At 42.6% G+C, this 18,899-nt stretch overlaps 2 protein-coding genes across 15 annotated transcripts in view; both read left to right on the top strand.

The window, feature by feature from the left end:
- The window catches only part of sorbs2a (sorbin and SH3 domain containing 2a), a 44,357-nt gene extending 26,626 nt beyond the window's left edge, over positions 1 to 17,731 (top strand). For 8 of the 14 annotated variants that reach the window (XM_058384701.1, XM_058384699.1, XM_058384709.1 and 5 more), the window contains 13 exons: positions 741 to 824; positions 1,819 to 1,875; positions 3,840 to 3,886; positions 5,178 to 5,338; positions 5,674 to 7,329; positions 8,167 to 8,228; positions 8,534 to 8,631; positions 9,512 to 9,626; positions 9,716 to 9,844; positions 10,220 to 10,384; positions 14,428 to 14,465; positions 14,555 to 14,661; positions 15,373 to 17,731. In XM_058384701.1, coding sequence (XP_058240684.1) covers positions 741 to 824; positions 1,819 to 1,875; positions 3,840 to 3,886; positions 5,178 to 5,338; positions 5,674 to 7,329; positions 8,167 to 8,228; positions 8,534 to 8,631; positions 9,512 to 9,626; positions 9,716 to 9,844; positions 10,220 to 10,384; positions 14,428 to 14,465; positions 14,555 to 14,661; positions 15,373 to 15,434 — 2,781 coding nt within the window. In that variant the 3' untranslated portion in view covers positions 15,435 to 17,731. The remainder of the gene's footprint in view (positions 1 to 740; positions 825 to 1,818; positions 1,876 to 3,839; positions 3,887 to 5,177; positions 5,339 to 5,673; positions 7,330 to 8,166; positions 8,229 to 8,533; positions 8,632 to 9,511; positions 9,627 to 9,715; positions 9,845 to 10,219; positions 10,385 to 14,427; positions 14,466 to 14,554; positions 14,662 to 15,372) is intronic. The other 6 variants (XM_058384705.1, XM_058384708.1, XM_058384702.1 and 3 more) reach the window with 5 other exon arrangements.
- LOC131349212 (mucin-2-like) lies at positions 10,393 to 14,240 on the top strand. Its single transcript, XM_058384715.1, has 2 exons — positions 10,393 to 11,276; positions 12,362 to 14,240. The coding sequence occupies exons 1-2, from the start codon at positions 10,704 to 10,706 to the stop codon at positions 13,991 to 13,993; spliced, it is 2,205 nt and encodes a 734-aa protein (XP_058240698.1). The 5' UTR covers positions 10,393 to 10,703; the 3' UTR covers positions 13,994 to 14,240.
- Positions 17,732 to 18,899: the final 1,168 nt, after the last annotated feature.

The raw sequence follows: 18,899 nt of genomic DNA, 5'->3' as shown, positions 1-18,899 counted from the left end.
CTTCCATAGTGACCGATCACACCAGAAAGAATTTCACAGCAGCAGGGAGATACTTATGAATACTTTCCTTTACAATCACAGAAAACAAAGTAAAAGAATTTTGCAGACTGTACAGATTTTCTTTCCATTGTGCAAATGAGGATTAGTTTAGTTCAAAATGTGGAAAAGTTCAAGGGGGTGATTATGTATTAAAGGCAGAGGAGAGAGAGAGAGAGAGAGAGAACAGACAGAGAAAGAAAGAGAGAGAGACACAGAGGAAGAGAGAGCGAGAGGGAGAGAGAGAGAGAACAGACGGGGGGGGGGGCTAATATTTTGTTAGAGAGTTGATCTTTGCTGCCCTCTAGTGGCTGTAAAGCTAAAGAGCGGCTTCAGTTTCCGTTTGTTTCCTGTTATAAATCCCATATATTTCTTACTGGTTTTTTTTTTCACTGAACACAAAATGTAATGTTTTCCAGACAACATATAATCATATTTAACTAATTATCCATGCTTAATGTTCATCCGAGGCTAAACTTAATTTGGTTAATCAGCACCTTCATGAATAGTTGACAATGAACAAGTTATTTATTTTTATATAGAACATAAAATGGTTTTAAAATGGCTCGTCAGCCATGTGTGTGTGTGTAACCCTTTATATATGTTGTCCTTTCTCATTCTTTTCCCATCATGCTCTGTGGTTTGGTGTAGTCCTCTTAATGCTTTCCATCTCTCTGTCTCCTCCTCATCGCTCCGTGCTGCAGAGTTTTGATTTAGATGCAGATGAGATAGATTTAGAGAACGAGCCTTGGTTTAAGTTCTTTTCAGAGCTGGAGTTTGGCCGGCCGGTAAGTAGGACCAGGAGGGAGCTCGTCTCTGTGTGTGTGTGTGAAGGGCTTCACTTCAGTGTGTGATATAGCAGGTGTGTATGAGGTTGGCATGTGCCGATACTGAACTTCCTCATCAATTAGTCTAGTTTCCATGGTGACCAGAATTATGGGACGCACTCAGAACCGTCCTCAGCTTTCCGATTCGGATCCGTAAAGTCATAGATCCTGGGATATTCTCGGCACATGCCTGGTGTGTTGTGTGGTTGTGAGACTCGAACCTCAGTCTAGAGGTGTGTGCAGGATTGATTTTTCCCACCAATCCTGTGCGGATGTGTGTTTTTATACTTGCTAACGGGTTTAGTCTTGAAGCACACCTCTACCTCAGTCACAAACACTGCAAAAGAATCAGAGTTGCATTAACTACGTTGCCAGTTGAATCAAAATCCCCTCCATAACAGAGGGATACAAAATCATACAGTCATCTCTAGAGTGGGCGGAGTTTTTTTATTCCGCCCCATAATGAATCTTTGGCAGTGTTTCCGCTTTAAGACCACACAACGGCTTGAGCTTTGTTTGTTTGTTTGTTTGCTTCTCATCTGTTTACTTGTTTACTGTTTGCGACTGATCAAGTAAACAAGCCGGTAGTTGCTGACGTCCGACGCTGAGAATCCTGAACTTTAAACCTCACAGCCGGTCTTGAGTGTATTGTTTAAACCAGAACTCACTCACATAATAATTGTGGATTCACTCACATAATAATTTGCTCACACACACACAGTGACCAGCTTTGCTATTCTGAAGCGTGTGATGGCATGGACTGATTTTAGCATCCCTGACTTCTTACAGCCTGTGTGTGTTTGTGTGTGTGTGTTGCAGTGTTTTGCTATGCTCTAATGTTATTGCTTTCTCCACATGTGTCTTTCTTTCCCATGGTGCACCTGCTTCTTCACCTCATCTCCACTCCTCCTCCTCTCCTCTCCTCTGCTCCGCTCTGCTCCGCTCGGCCGTCTAGCCTCCTAAAAAGAGGCTGGATTACACGCCTGACTGCTCCACCCACTCCCGCGCCCAGGTAATACCTCCCGCCCCCTCCATCCGTCCATTCATCCATTCATACATACTCTTTTAACCTGTTACAACTCATCCTGTGTGCAGTCTTTTCCTGCATTTATACATTTTGTCTTTTAATTCATACATCTCCTCTTCAGCTATCTGATTTTCCACCCCTTTCTTCTTTTCTCTCCTCTCCTCTTACATCCATCTATCCATCCATCCATCTATCTACAGCTATCCAACATCAATCTATTTTCTGCCCAATATTTTGTTCCATCCATAAATCCATCCATCCATCAATCCATCCATCCATCCATCCATCCATCCATCCATCCATCCATAAATCCATCCATCCATCCAGCCATCCATCTATCCATCCATCCTTAAATCCATTTATTCATCAATTCATCCCTCCATCCATCAAGCTATCAGTCCATCCCTCCATCCATACATCCATCCGTATATCAGTCCAGCCGTCCATCCATCGATCAGTCCAGCCATCCATCCATCGATCAATCCATCCATTCAGCAATCTATCCATCTGTCTATTTGACCATTCACATCTATCCATCATTCATCCATTTGCTGCCCAATATTTTGTTCCATTTATCCATCCATCCATCCATCCATTTGCCCTGTTATTTAATCCTTTCTTCTTCCCCGTACTTGCCTTCAGTTCTGCTTATCTCTTCACCAACATTTCTCCCTTCTTCTCTTCTCTTCTCTTCTCTTCTCTTCTCTTCTCTTCTCTTCTCTTCTCTTCTCTTCTCTTCTCTTCTCTTCTCTTCTCTTCTCTTCTCTTCTCTTCTCTTCTCTTCTCTTCCACCTTTCCACCCACCCATCCATCTTCTCTTCACCCACCTTCTGTTTAATTCTGTCTCTCCTAATTTCTTATCATCTCTCTTCCATCCATTCATCTATCTATAGTTTGCTTAGGTCCATGCTTCCATTTTATTACGCCTTGACCTTCTTTTCTCTCCTAATTTCCTCCCATCAATTTATCCATCCATCCATCAATCCAGTCATTCACTAACAATCTTCTCCTCCCCTCCCCTGACTTGCTTTATCACCACACTAATCTCCATTATTCTGTTATTACAAATAAAAACACATTGAAAATGCAGGATTGACTTTAATAAAATCCCAACATCAAGGTATGTTGTATAAAACTGTTCCACAGTCATATATTTAATGAATAAAACCTGATAAACATTAACATATTTCATTTTCACATGTTCAGCTGTTTTGTACCAAATAGCCATATTAATAGTTGATTATTTACATTTGATCTGAAGCCTAATCTATTTTAATGATGATTAAGATTCTTGCTCAAACACATTTCGGTGTATTCTGGATCTTTTTCTATTTACGTTTTATTTTCTAGTTATTGTAGAGAATTTTATCCAGTGAAAGTATCCTAATTCATTTGCATATGCTAATTTGTACCTCTTTTTAAGTATTTATTCATTCAGCAAAATGATGATCCATTGGAATCCTTGACAAGCTCAGCGTATCTGTGGTTTTATTGACCAGCTCTTCTTTCATTCACACTGATCCCAGTGCATTATGGGTAGACTAGAGCATCCTGGATCAATTGTAAGCTGATTGGGAAAAAAAAATCAAGGAGGAGGAGCGAGTCTTGAAGGACATAGTGGATTCGGGTCCTCACGCTGCTTCAGCTGCCACGTGGAACTTTTTTGAATAAACACAGACACGAGCCGAAAAGAAGCATCCTGAATTGTGTAGGGTTACCATGGATTTCTTACGACTTTCTCTCTGTCTTTCTCAAAGCAGGTCAAAGGTCGTCATCACAGCTTCGTGAGCAGGGGGTGGGGGGGGTGGAACTATTGTGAGATACAGCCGTCTGTAGGGAGAGGGGGAAGGTTTTGAGCGTGGCACGATGCTGAAAAGCAACGTCAGGGCTTCTTTGTTTCCGTACATCTCACGGCTGTCTTCTTTTGTGTGTCCTTTTAATTTTTTTAGACGTCTCTCCATCTTTCATCCTCTGAGCGGCCTGAGAGCTCCTCCAGGTGAGTCCTCTTCCTCTTTTTGTTCCTTTTTATATCTTTTTTCCTGCTTCATTAGTCATACAAAACATCTAAACTGCCAGCCTGCAAGTATATATGTTACTGCATGTCTGTGTTGGTGTTTGTGCGTTCATTGGCACTGTGCATAAGTGCATAAGGAATTTATAACGTGTGTGTGTGAGTGACTCTGTGTTGTCTACGACCTCCTGCTGCTCTCTGTTCAGCTTAGCTCAGCTCATTAGGATTCAACGGTCCTTCAGTCTCCATAGAGCTGATCTATGAACTTTATTAGCAGCTATTACTGCAGACATAATGCTTGTGATGGTGCTATTGAAGGCATCTAGACTGGTGTGTAAATAATCTGGAGGGTTTTTAGGGCACAGAATACAGACTTAAAGACTTGCACTGTAGTGCTTTTCAGGCATTATGTTCCCTGGACCAAAAATTTGCTACATCCCTCAATAGCAGTGGCAAAAAAAACAGGTGGACAAATGAAAGTTGCTGTAAAATTAGATCATTAGTCATTAGTATATAATTTTTTTTTTTTTTTTTTTTAAGTATTATGCAACTGGGGCATAGCCTGCAAATCACCAGCCCACAGCCCCTCCAATCGACCCTGTGGGATAAAATAAACACCACAAATGCTAACTGAATTGTGTAACCCAGGGACAGATCACTGACCCCTTTTACTGTTACATACATGCCACTACGGGGTCTTCAATAAGCATAGACTTAAACTGATTAAATGTAAGCAATACACAGCGCTGCATAAAATATTATTGGTGTGTGGGTTTGAATTTGTAACCAGTGAACAGACAGTCAGGTTCTAACTGGAGCTTGATAAGCAGATTAAACAGAAAAAACATAGACAGCATTTGTTTTGCCTAATGGGTCGGATTAAAAATTAACTCCAAATGGAATAATCCTCATATGCTGGCCAATGTTCTATTGTGATTTGTTGGATGATCAGGGATGTAAGATGTCTTCTGAATATCAAAGAGACTTTATGAACAGAATGGATTTCATTGTCACATGCAAATCCCAGCTTTTAAGAAACTGGGGTCAGAGTACAGGCTCAACCACTATATAGTGGCCTTGTTCAGGGGCACAAAAGTGGCAACTTGGTGGTGCTTTTGCTTGAACTCCAAACCTTCTGCGTTCTGAGTATGTGTATCCAAACATTCAAAAATTTTGCTTGCCCAGGAACCTTATGCAAGGTGTCCTGTCCTGTATGAGAGGGTAGTGGAAATCATTAAAGAAGTTTGTGTTGTTCTGGTGTTTCTGGTGCCACCAGTGACTATAGGAAGAGAAGAAAGTCGGAGCCGTTTGTCACTCAGCAGAGCACAGGAAATGAAAAGAATGCTGGTCCAACCTCGAGACTCGAGCCCTACAAATCCAACAGCCTGAAGAAGCCTGCTGTACGTTCCTCACCTTCATCTCCAGCAAAAGCAAAAGGTACACACACATAATCATTGAGTACCCAAGCTGCCACTTGACTAATAACAAGTTGCTCTCATGACTTCACAACCTCCTCTTCCAGTGTCACGTTATTACAAGTTCTGATGTTTGTACCTTTCCCTTTAATTACTTTCAAGAAATTAGTGTATTTTGAAATTTGCTCTGTCATTTGCTCTATACTTTCTTTTCTTTTTGCGTATATGTTTATGGTCTCTATGCTCTGTCTCAACAGTTCTTATAACCACACTAACTCTCTTATTCTTCCTTTTGAACCTATTAACTTCAGCTCCTGTCTCCTCTCTTTTGGCATGCTGCATTTGCTGCCCCTGCAGCTGGAGGCACTTGTGAGTCTCTCTCTCCATCAGTCAGCTCCCCAGGTATGGACCACGTGTCCTCCCACCTTTCCTCTGACACCCTCTCCCTCTCCACATCCACCCTGCGCAGCTCCAAGCAATCTATTAGCTTCAAGAATGGCTGGCAGGTGTGCCAGAAGGACAGCGCTGAAACTTGGAGCAGCGTGGAGGATGAGGAAGGAGGCGCTTCCTCTCCTCGCCTCAAGTCTCGCAGCTGTGATGACTTACTCTCGGACAGTAATGTTGGAATGAACGGCAATCGTTCAGAAAGTGTCGGGTCACTGCTTGGTGAAGGGGGAACACGTCAGCCACAGACGCAAGCAAAAAGTCTTAATTCGTCCCCTAGAGCACGGCGGCATCATCGGCGCAAAATGGCCCATGATACACCAGGTTTCCTGCAGCTTTACAAGACGATGCACCACATTGACCGTGCACAGCTTCTGCCCTCAGAAGTGATCTGTTCTGTCCGTGCCCGCATCCTGGAACTCGAGCGACAGCAGCAACAGCACCGGAAGAACCTCCATTCATGGGCAACATTTGGACAGGAAGTACCACAGCGAATGGTGCCAAATCGGATCTCAGAGTATGAGCAGCTGATCCAAAAGTCCAAGTCCATGCCAGACCTTGGTGATGATAACACTCCATCAGGTACGACCACACCGGGGTCTTCTCGAGCCAGCAGTTGCCCAAAGCGCCGCTTCTCAGTGGAGTCACTCCTGGAAGAGGAAGACCCTCCAGAAAGGGCGAGAAGTCCCCCAGAAGGTCAACCACGACCAGGTCCAGAAGATCGCAGCCTTGTTCCGGTGGTCAGACAGAACCAGCACCAGCAGCAGGACTACTCAGACAGTGAGCAGGATGCTTGTGCCTCTGAATTGAGTGATTTTATTCAGATAGAAGGATCTTCCTTCTGCAGTGAGAGCGACTTGGACCACTGCTCACTAGCATCATCTGAGAGCTTCTGTGGTTCTGGACACCATCACCACCACCACCACCACCACCATCACCACGGACGCCGTCACCACAGCAGCCACCATCACCATCTCCACCAGAGTCTGGGCCAGAGTCAAGGTTACCACCACCGTCACCTCATCAGCTCCTGTAAGGGGCGTTGCCCAGCTTCCTACACTCGCTTCACCACTATGCTTAAGCATGAAAGAGCACAGCAAGAGAGCCGCGCCACCATCACGCCTCCACTGGCTCTGCAATCACCCAGCGAATCAGGCCTTTCCAAGCTGGCCTTCTTGGTTAGCCCGGTGCCTTTCCGCAAAAAGCGGGATTCCTCACCAACCCAGCGGCGCCATAGTCGCTCTGGCCACCACAAATCAAAGGCAGCAATGTATGAGGCTTTAGATGCTGCCCTACAGGACATTTATGACCACTTAAGGGCTGAGAAAGGGCTGGGGGCTGCTCGGTTGCCGGATGATAGCATCTTACGCCGGCTACTGCAGGAGTTGCTCCCAGAAGTTCCAGAAAGGAGCTCGTCACTGCGGGGTCGGCGGGGGACCTACTCCCCTTCCTCCTCCCACCACTACCAGCCTTACCACAGTGCCTCCTATCAGCAGCCCCACCACGCAGATGCCTCCAACAACAACAACCAGCACACTAATGCTAGCTCTAACGCACACTATTATTCAGGTGCAGCTGCACTAACATTTCCTCGCTTGCTAAGAAACCTGTACTTCAAATATTGCCACAGTTGCACTGTCCCATTGTCATTCCCACAAACTCGCTGTGCTGGTGTATTTGAATCACTGCCTCTTCTCTGCTGGTTCACAGTTTTTACAAAAGTAGAGACATATTCCTAGTGTTGCTAGTCTCTTTCCTTATGGTGTATTGGTCTATTCTATCCTAATAATTATATGTAAAATATGTTCTGATTATAATTTAGGGTCAGTAAGATGTTTTGTGGAAAAGAGGCAAAAAAAAGCATGATCCATTTTTGGCCTGTTTGTCAATTGCATGTTAAATATTGTATGTTTCATGCCATTTTGGTCCATCACTTTTGGCTGGTTTTCTTTTTGTGTAAAAGGTGATTTCATCTTACATTCGTCAATTGAAAATGTAAAAGAAGCATTTGTTTCTATGTTGAATTTCTTTTTATTTAAGCCATGATTGTGTATAGAGACGAGTAAGAGTAAGTGCAGTTTTTTCCAGTTGCTTCAATTACTACTACTAGGTAGCAAAATTGTTAATTTTTGTTTGATTATACCAAAAAACAAATCATTTGTTCATTTGTTTTGGTCTATGCAGCAAAATGCGGTGAAGTGACTGAAAAAAATCCACTATTTGTAATGTATGCTCATCACAAAGCCTCAAAGTGAAATAAACCTATGATTTTGCTTTGCAGTTGTTTTATCCCATTGTTCTGTTTCCCCCACCTGTGCTCCTCATCTTTTAACCCCATCATGTTCATTTGGTTGGCTGTTGTCTCAGTGTTGTTCACCTTTAACATCTGTGATGTGTAATTTACAGATCAGGGGTCTGATGCTGGACGCCTCACACCTCAGAACAGAAGACCTACTCCGGATCGTGAGGTAATCGTTTAAATGTATTATATCGTTATATACAAAGACTTATCCAAGTAATTAATTGATTGTAATTAAAACCTCTTTTTTTTATCATGAAATCCTTTCAGGGAAGACCTTTTGCTCTATTATTGTGTCACTGTCTTATCTAACGTCCTTATATGGTCAGTACTTCCTGTTGCTGTTTTTGTCTCGCTGTGTTAAACATGCTTCTATTCCGCACTTTTTCCAGTCCCACATCTTAGAAGATATTAGACCCAACTGTAAAATACAAAATAAAACGAAAGTGAGAGCCCTCTCTGATTGTCTCCTAGGTATCCTCTAAGCAGATGACATATCTCATATTGTCTTCTCTTCTCCATCAGAGACAGTCTGCCAGGGCTATTTATGACTTTAAAGCTCAGACCAGCAAGTGAGTACACGCCGAACAAAACGGCATGCTTCCATCGCATGGTTATGACATCATACTGCCCCAGCTGTCCTCTATCACACCTCTACACTACATTGCCAAAAGTTTTTAGACACCTGCCTTTACATGCACATGAATGCAATATGGAGTTAGCACACCCTTTGCAGCTATAACAGCTTCAAATCTTCTGGGAAGGCTTTCCACAAGGTTTAGGAGTATTGTGTTTATGGGAATTTTTGACCGTTCCTCTAGAAGAGCATTAGTGAGGTCAGGCACTGATGTTGGATGAAAAGGCCTGGCTCGCAGTCTCCGCTCTAATTCATCCCAAAGGTTATCTAACAGGTTGAGGTCAGTCAAGTTCCTACACACCAAATTCACTCATCCATGTCTTTATGGACCTTGCTTTGTGCACTGGTGCACAGTCATGTTGGAACAGGAAGGGGTCATCCGCAAACTGTTCCCACAAAGTTAGGAGCATGAAATTGTTCAAAAATGTCTTGGTATGAAGCTGAAGAATTAAGAGTTCCTTTCACTGGAACTAAGGGGCCAAGCCCAACCCCTGAAAAACAACACCTGAACTCAATGATTTGGAGGGGTGTCCCAAAACTTTTGGCAATATCGTGTATCTGCTCTGATCTTTTCCATTAAAAATTATGAGGCTCATACACATCTCACCTCATACACATGGCTGACATTGCTGTTGTTTCCATGGATACATGTCAAACTTACTCGTTATTTTGCTAATTTAAAATGCCCATGCTTTCACACCAAGCAAATACAATTTACTGTTGTAAGTACAGCATACAATACAATACAATACAATGCAACAATTGTGCGGTTGTGTTACAAATTATATTTAAAAAAGGGTGTTTGTGCTTTACAGAGAGCTCTCCTTTAAGAAGGGCGATGCGATCAACATCATCAGACAGATCGACAGCAACTGGTATGAAGGAGAGCACAGAGGACGCATCGGGATATTCCCTATTTCTTACGTGGAGGTGTGTGTGTGAGTCGCATTTGTTAGTTTGTTTACTCAAACAGTTTTGCTAGCTTGCTAATTTTGTTACCTTTGTGCTGTGCCTCTCAGAAGGTCGTGTCTCCTGAGAGGAAGCAGCCGGTGCGTCCTCCTCCACCGGCCCAGCTCCGGGAGATGGGAGAGGCAGTGGCTCGCTACAACTTCAATGCCGATACCAACGTGGAGCTTTCGCTCAGGAAGGCAAGAGACTCACTCTTTATAGTATTTATACTTCAGATATATAATCTTTTTGTTGTGTATATGACATAATATTTTACTCAGACTCGGATTAACAGTCAGTTGATGCTAAGTGCAATAACATATATTTCATAGCATGGAGTCTTTTCTTAGTATTTAACCAACAGATCTGAGGGAAATGTTGATATTCTTGATGGCTTTGTTTAATATTTTCTGTTATGCTGCCTTTACATTATGCTTAATAACTACAGCAGCTAAAGCTAAAGCATTTACTCAAACACTAGCTAACTTATGCTAATCACTCAAACAGAGAGAAATATACTATGTGGTAGCCTATCAAATTTATCAATACTGTTTGTGTGTGTGTGTGTTTTACAGGGTGAGAAAGTGATCTTGCTGAGGAAAGTTGATAAAAATTGGTATGAAGGAAGGATCCCTGGCTCTAATAAGCAGGGGATTTTCCCTGTGTCATACGTCGATGTCATCAAGGCATCCCCTACTAAAAGTCCTGGTCACCGTGTTGACAGCTACAGGGTGCAGAAGGTGAGGCTATTCTAGAAAAAATAGGCAAAATCAGCCACTGTTTTCATTTTCCCATCACTTTCTTATTCTTTCTCTTTTTCTATTCTGCTATAAGCCCCATCCTGCTTCCTTGGTTTCTGCCCCTTACCCCCACCTTCAAGAGGTCACCAGTGAATGGCTGTCCCTCACACTGGGAGTCACAGCATTTTCTCCTTCTCCCTGTAGCACTCCAGTCCCACCCACTCCACCGCCCCTTCCTAGCAACATCCAGTATCCCAGTAGTCGCTTACCCACTTCTCCACCACTCGGTCAAGCGCCAACCGCGTTTCAGCCATTCTCCATGATCTCAAATTCATCTCCGCCTCCTCCTCTTGTGGCCCCGCCTCTTCTATCCAACCCCGCCTCTCTTGTGCCAGACCACTCGCACTTATATAACAGCAGAAATCATTGTCCAGCCATCCAGACAACAAAGTTAGGCAAGAATTCAGATCAGAATCAAGAGCTGTACATCGTAGAAGCAGAGACAACCAAATATAAAACACTGATCACAGAACAGCATCAAAGCCAAGACCAAGCGAGGCTCATAACCGATCCAAACCCCTATGACAAACTTCTGACCATGTTCCTTGGGAATCAGTTACCGCAGGAGGTAAACCTGGATCCTTCCACACCGTTGGGTGATGAGTCCGATCAAAGCCGTGTGATAGTGTCACCTGACAGGTTATCGATAAACAAAGCAGGTCAAAAGTCCTTGATTCTGAACAGCCAATCAGAAACGTCCCCTGATGAGGAGGGGTTATTACCAGACCACAAATTCCCAGACCCTCCCAGCCCAGTGACAGACAGCTTTGGGACGGGGCTTCTCGAGTTGTACATACTGGAAGATGGCGATGAGCCAATCAGATCTTCTGAGGTAGAGTGTGCAGTGTTCTCTTTAATAGCAAGAAAATAGATTGTTCTATTTTGCATGATTTGGAATTTGTACAAAATTTATGATACTTACAGATTAGTACACTATTCCGACAATTACAGTAATTTGCTACTTCTAAAGCTACAACAGTTGATGAGTTGTTCGTGGATCTCTAGTAGGTGCAGTATATCAATATTTATGCTAGTAAGTTTGTTACGGTAGACATGCTACTCTAACTGTTACAGTAGTTTGTCCAAGTATGTTAGTTTATTTATGGTAGACCTTCTGTTCCACCGGTTATGGTACTTTGTTACAGTTCTTTGTTTGTATGTATCTTTAAGGACATGCTACTTCAACATTAATGGTAGTTTGCTGGCTAGTTAGTGTGCAGTTGTAATAGTTGCTGATATTCTTAGTATATTTGCGGGAGATGTGCCACTGTAACTGTTATGGTAGTTTAACCATTTACTAGTCTATTTACACTAGATATGGTATTCGACTGATTGTGGTTGCTGATTTGTTAGTATGTTTATGGCTGGCTCATTATTCCGGTAGTTGTGGTAGTTTGCTAATATTGGCAGTATATTTGCAGCAGACATGCCACTCCAACAGTTATAGTAGTTTGTCTGTTGGTTAGAATATTTACACTAGTTATGCTGTCCCCCTGATCATGGTAGTTTGTCCATTTGTCTATTCACACTTATTATGCCATTCCACTGAACATGGTAGTTGTTAGTATATTTATGGTTGGTGCACTATTCTGATAGTTATGGTAGTTTGCTAATATTTTTGTGTATATATTTTGGGCATCCTACTCCAACAGGTTTAGTAGTTTGCTTATTTGTTTGTGTAGTTATGGTAGCTGTTAATGTATTTTGCCTGTTGTGTGTTGTATATATGGAAGGTATGCTGCTCTAACAATAACAGTAGTTTGCTGATTTGTTGTGTATTAATGTTAGAGTTGCTACTCTGACAGTAATAGTATGGTTCGTATGGTAGGCATGCGACTCCTGTCTGTCTGTCTGTCTCTGTTAAGTGTGTTGTTTAGGATTAGTGTATAACTGTCTCAATGTATTTCTCCTTGATAGGCCAATCTCTCTCCTATTCCCAGGCCTCTTCTCTCAAAGCCTGATTGCTCCTCATCTTCTCCTTCTCCTCATGCACCTTCCCCTGTTTCCTCCACATGCAGTTCATCCCTCAATCTTTCTCCTCCCTCATCTCCTGCCCCCTTGTCCCTTGCCCAAACTCCCCCATTCTCCCCTGCACCTTTCTCCTCGTCTCCTGTCCCTTCTGAAGAGAAGTTCACCTCATACTGTTGCTCACCTCCTCCCTTTTTTATAACCTCCCTTCCTACTTCTTCTCATTCTTCTTTTTCTTCATCTTGTATACCCCCTCGGCCTACAGCTTCTTCTTCCTCCTCTTACTCTCCTCCTGCCCGCTCTCTGTCTCCTCCTATCCCTTCCTCACAACCTCCATTTTACCCGTCACGGCAACCTTTCCTGCCCACCATCCCTGCCTCTCCACCGTCTTCTCCAGTCCCTTCGACAGAGCGTACCACATCTCCCACAATCCCCCTCTCCTCTCCAGGCCCTCCAACAGAGCGTACCACATCTCCCACAATCCCCCTCTTCTCTCCAGTCCCTCACTCAGAGCATACCACATTTTCCACAATCCCCCTCTCCTCTCCAGTCCCTTTGACAGAGCGTACCACATCTCCCACAATCCCCCTCTCCTCTTCAGGCCCTCCAACAGAGCGTACCACATCTTCCACAATCCCCCAGTCCTTTCCAGTCCTTCCCACAAAGCATACCACATCTTCCACAATCCCCCTCTCCTCTCTAGTCCCTTCAACAGAGGGTACGACATCTTCCACAATCCCCCAGTCCTTTCCAGTCCTTCCCACAGAGCATAACACATCTCCCACAACCCACCTCTCCTCTCCAGTCCCTCTGACAGAGGGTACCACATCTTCCACAATCCCCCAGTCCTCTCCAGTCCCTTCCTCAGAGTGTACCACATCTCCCACAATCCCCCAGTCCTCTCCAGTCCCTTCATCAGAGTGTACCAGATCTCCCACAATCCCCCTCTCCTCTCCAGTCCCTCCCACAGAGCATACCAGATCTCCCACAATCCCCCTCTCCTCTCCAGTCCCTCTGACAGAGCGTACCGCATCTTCCACAATCCACCAATCCTCTCCAGTCCCTCTGACAGAGGGTACTACATCTCCAACAACCCCCCTCTCTTCTCCAGTCCCTCCTTCAGAGTGTACCACATCTTTCACAATCCCCCAGTCCTCACCAGTCCCTCCAACAGATGGTACTACATCTTCCACAATTGCCCAGTCCTCTCCCAGCTCTCCTCCACCCTCGTCTCCTCCTCCTCCTCTCTCGTCCATTCAGTCCTTTGGTGTCCCCTTGTCTCACACTCCTCCATGTGTTCTTCCTCTCTCCACTCCTCCGCTGTCCCCTCGGTTACAGCTGCGTTCTCCTCAGATCAAGGTAAAACATAGCAAGTGTGTGCTAGGAGAAAGGGATGATGTGTGCAGTACTTACTCTGCCTTGTGGTGTGTGTATGAGGTATGGTGTGACATGGTGTGTCCCTACATCTATCTATCTATCTATCTATCTATCTATCTATCTATCTATCTATCTATCTATCTATCTATCTATCTATCTATCTATCTATCTATCTATCTATCTATGGATGCTGCATTAGCATGAAGCTGACATTAAAAGAATGTGTGTGTGTGTGCGTGCGTGTGTGTGTGTATTTAATGCCAAGTCCCTGACATGAGCTGTGACTCTTACAGACACTTTATAATCATGCAGCGGTGGTCGATGGGAAGCCGCCGCGCAGCCCTATTTCCACAAGGAGGCGCTGTTTATCACCCTCCGTTTCGTCCGGTAGAGCACGCAGGGTAGGACGGGAGAGTGGAGTGTCACTAGCAGCAGTGCAGGCTGGGAAATGGAGTCCTCCCTTAATGCCCTTTTTCCCCTGTTTGGAGTTCTCTCTGTGCATGAATCAGATGATGTTGCATTGCATCTGTCTGTATGCTGATCATGAGGCTGGAGTGACTTCCTGTTCCAGGAAAACTGCACTGATATACTAAATAACTGATGCAATCTCTCTCTCTCTCTCTCTCTCTCTCTCTCAGAGGATGATGCAGGATTCACTCCACGGAGCCGGAGAGCCGTAAGTGACATCATCGACATCATCAATCATGTGTGTCAGGATTCTCTTCATGTTTTGTTGTGACTAAACCCACGCTTCCTCTGCTGCAGGTTCCAGGTGGTGTATAACTACGTGCCCCGGAATGAGGATGAGCTGGAGCTGCGAGAGGGGGATGTGGTCGACGTGGTGGAGAAGTGTGACGATGGCTGGTTCGTAGGTGCGACTCGGTATTTTAATAAAAGACTAGCTAAAAATAGACTGGAAAAATTAGACAAGACTTCTGTCTTTCTTTCTTTCTTTCTTTCTTTCTTTCTTTCTTTCTTTCATGTCAAATTTCTGTCTCGTCCTTTGGGTTCATTTCTGCTTTTCCCTTTCCTCTTTCTTTTCTTTTCTTTTCTTTTCCTTTCTTTCTTTCTTTTATTGAATTCTTCTGCTGTTCCTATTCCTTTCATCTTAATTTTTTTCTTCGTTATATTAATTGGCTTCTTTTTTTGCTGTATTGTTTTAGTTTTCTTTTCTTTTTCTCTCCCTTTTCACCACTTTTTCATTTGTCCTTTTTCCTCTCTTTTTCGTCTTCTTCCCCATCTCATGTTCTTTTTCCTTCACTACCACTTCTTTATCTCAACTTCTTTACTTTCCCTGTCTTTTTCTTTTTTCTTTTCATTCTTTTTCTTTGTCACATCTTTGTTTTTTTTTTCTTTTCTGTTTCACTTCATTTTCTTCCTTTCATTCTTCATCCTTCTTTTTGCATCTGTCTTCTTTTCTCTTTTTTCACATTTCCATTCATCTCTTCCTCTTGTTTCTTTCTCTTTGCATGATTTTCTTCTTCGTTTTTTCCCTCTTGTTCCATGTCTTCTCCTTTAATTTTTAAAAAAAAAAAAATGTCATCCTCCTCTTTCTTATACTCTTCTCTTCCTCTCCTCTTCAGGAACGTCTCGGAGGAGCCGGCTGTTCGGGACGTTCCCAGGAAACTACGTTAAGACTCTTTAATGAAGATCTACGGCACAAGAACCGAGGCTCGGTGTGGAACCTCGACCCTGAGTGTGTGTGTGTGAGAGAGTGTGTGTATGAGTGTGTATATGTGTGTATGTTCTCATGCAAAAACAGTTTTAGCGCTCACTAGCCACCCCTCAGTTTTCTTTTCTCCTCCTCTGAAGTTTTGCTTCCATCATAAACGAGGAGCTCAGCACTCTCCTTCCTGCTGTAATAATATTCACCTTATTTATTAGCCATAATATTTACAATAAGCAATAGTTTTAGTTTTTGTTTTTTTTTTGGAGGAGGAGGCAGGGTATGAGTAGAAGAGAAGCTCTGAGACGTGATTGGTGGAGAGAAATGATTGACAGCTGATGCTTAGTCATCATATATGAAACAGAGAGACAGATCTGTTGTTTTTGGGAATGAACACTGATATCTGTGGGAGGTTTCAAGTGGGCGTGGCCTATTCAGCTGCTCACGAAATGATAAAAGCCACAATAATCTACGGTACACTGTATACCACATACATAAACATTTTATATCCTCTACAGGACATGGTTAAGACGTTTCTCTGTATTTGTAGCGTTTAAGTTGTGTATGTAATGAATCACGGTGGGATTTTGGAGGTAGAGGTTTAAGAATTCAGTCCGTTTCCGCTGAGTAAATGCTGGATGATGGAGGGATATCACACGGGGCAAAAATGTTAGGCTGTTCTTACTTCTGCTGTTTTTTTCCCCTCCAAATTACAAAGCAAAGACATTTTTTTTTTTTTTTTTTTACATTTTGACCAATCAGATCGCATGGTGAGGCGATGTGTGAAAAATACAAACATGGCAACAAAAAAAGCTAGTGAACATGAGGACATTTACAACATAAATAGGAAATATTCTAAAGTAACTGAACTTTTTTGTTCTTTCTTTCTTTCTTTCTTTCTTTCTTTCTTTCTTTCTTTCTTTCTTTCTTTCTCTCTCTCTCTCTCTCTCTCTCTTCTCAAATTTCTGTCTCTTTCTTTGGGTTCTTTTTCCGTTCCCTTTTCTTCTTCTTCTCTCTCTCTCTCTCTCTCACTTATATTTCATTATTTTCTATTCCTCTCTTTCTTTCTTTTCTTGAACTCTTCTGCTCTTATTCCTTTCATCATCCTTTTTCGTCGCTTTATGAATTGCTATCATTTTCTTTTCATTTCTCCTTTTCTGCCCTCTTCTTTTCTTTCCATTCATCTTCATGTTTTCTTCTTCTTCTTCTCCTCCTCCATCTCAAATTTCTTTTTCTTCACATTTCTCTCCTTTTTTTGTTACCTTTTGACCAATCAGATTGCACGTTGAGGCGATGTATGAAAAAACAAACAAACATGGCAACGTAAAAAGCTAGTGAACGTGAGGCGATTAACAACATAAATAGAAAATATTCCAAAGTTAAAAATATTTTTGTGACGTTTCGCCTCCAAAACCATCCACCTCCTCATCTCCAGCCTCACTCACTTTTGTTTCATCTGTATTACTGATAACGATAAATCAGCTCCGGAGAGCAAAAGGTAGGCTGTTAGCCGAGACTAGCTAGTTCAGTGTTGCTATGGTTACAGTGTGCACTAAATTGTAAGCCAAAAAACAACTAGTGTGAACACGTCCTGTAGAGACGGCGGTCACAGTTTGAGGATCTTTTTTATTCTTTTTTGGAAATATGGAACAAAATAATAAGCAATTCTTCCTAACGTTCTACGTTTGCTCCATCTTTTTCACTAATGCGTCTGTCACGAAATCCTAACAGCGCCACCTGCAGTACAGGAGGACGTGTGTTTTTTTGCCGCTCACGACGTCGTCTCCGTAGTAACCACACTCAAGGTGATTAATGGACGCAACTCAGGAGTGAACTAGTGCACAAGCAATAACTTTGCTTTCCGTCCTCGAAAAAGACGCTGATGAAGTATTACTTTCCTAAATGATGATGATGAGTTTCTGTCTGAGTCTCCAGTATGTTTCTATGTTTAAAGACTTTTACACATTGAAAAGATGTTAAAGGTAGAAAACAGTTCTTGCATTGTGAATGAACCGAAGTTCGTGCCACTTTTCACTTCCTTTTCCTCTTTGTAAGAACACAAACAGGACGTTTGGACAGTTTTATGATCTTTTATATTATTCCTGTTTTCTTGTCACCAGGCTTCATGTTACAGATGTTCCAGATGTTCAGCGTTGGCGAGCATAGCCGCACTTTACCTACACGAGTTAATGTTTGTTTCCATAAGCTTCATGGTTTTGGTTTTGTTTTGTTTCTTAACAAAAATCCACTTGCTTTATAAAGTCACTTTGCTCACACACTCATCGCTTTTGGGTTTCATTTCGTTTCCATCTGAATTTTTTTGTTTAGACTTTGTCCGACCTGGCTTCACAGAAATCCTGGTGTAGGTTTAGATCGCTGTTGAGAGACAAAAATACCCCAAGAGGAAGGAACCTGGACTCAAAGTGGAACTCTTCAAGATCTGTATATCATGTCAAAAAATATTGAAAGGATGGTCAGGATATCAGCCATATTTAGGTCCTAAATTCTGTACATATTTACGCGTGGAAATACGTTCCTTGTATTCAGAATCAGGTCACGCAGGCACTCGAGTGGTATGTATATATTTCTTTAACGTCATAATTTACCCGAGAAAATGACCACTAGAAAATTCCTAGTGCACTGAACGTGTAAGACTGGGTCCAGTCTCGTTATTTAGCATGTTATGTTAATTATTTATCACGCTGATGAAGCCACGTGAGTTGAGATGATGATATGAAAATGTGTACGTGGGATATAACGTGTTTTTATCACATTTTTAACGCTGCTATATTCGATATTTGATTCGATTTTTGGTCATTCCATGTGAAAACGTCCACAGTTTGAAGGAAAAGCTGGCTCATCTGCTAGCTCAAGCCAATATAACACAAGAAACAAGCTCTTCAATCATGAGGAACTGAGACATTCCTCAGTTTTAGGCAAACTCTGGAGTCTCAAACGTCTGAGGTTTGAATAATGGTGTTAAATTGTTGTGAATAAGAGTCTCGGGTCCAGCCCAGGACGGTGTTTATGATTTACAGCAGCAGCTCACACTCATTATCACCAAACACAGATGAAGTCTACCGTATTGTCCGAGACATGTTTACCGTCTATTTATCCTTGAACTGGAGCTGCGAGGCTGATATGTACAGAAGACTAGTGGTTCTAAGCTAACAAAATGGCTAACTTGGCTACATTTCTGTATAAAATATCATTTTAATACTCCAGTTATAACCTCTATCAAGTCAGCACACGCGTTATCTCCAGCATTTACCATGATGTGCCAAAATATTCCTACTTAAACACAAAATATGAATATAAATATGCAAAAAAAAATTAGCAATTTTTTTTCTTGGACCAGAAATGAGCTTTACCTCAACTACAGGAAGGAAAATGGAGGTTAGGGACATGTCCTATCTCTCAAACCATGGAATTTTTAGGGGATTC

Source organism: Hemibagrus wyckioides, linkage group LG29, assembly GCF_019097595.1.
Source record: "Hemibagrus wyckioides isolate EC202008001 linkage group LG29, SWU_Hwy_1.0, whole genome shotgun sequence".
Taxonomy (NCBI): domain Eukaryota; kingdom Metazoa; phylum Chordata; class Actinopteri; order Siluriformes; family Bagridae; genus Hemibagrus; species Hemibagrus wyckioides.
Note: the sequence above shows the minus strand (reverse complement) of the source record. Positions and strands in the feature narration are given on the sequence as shown.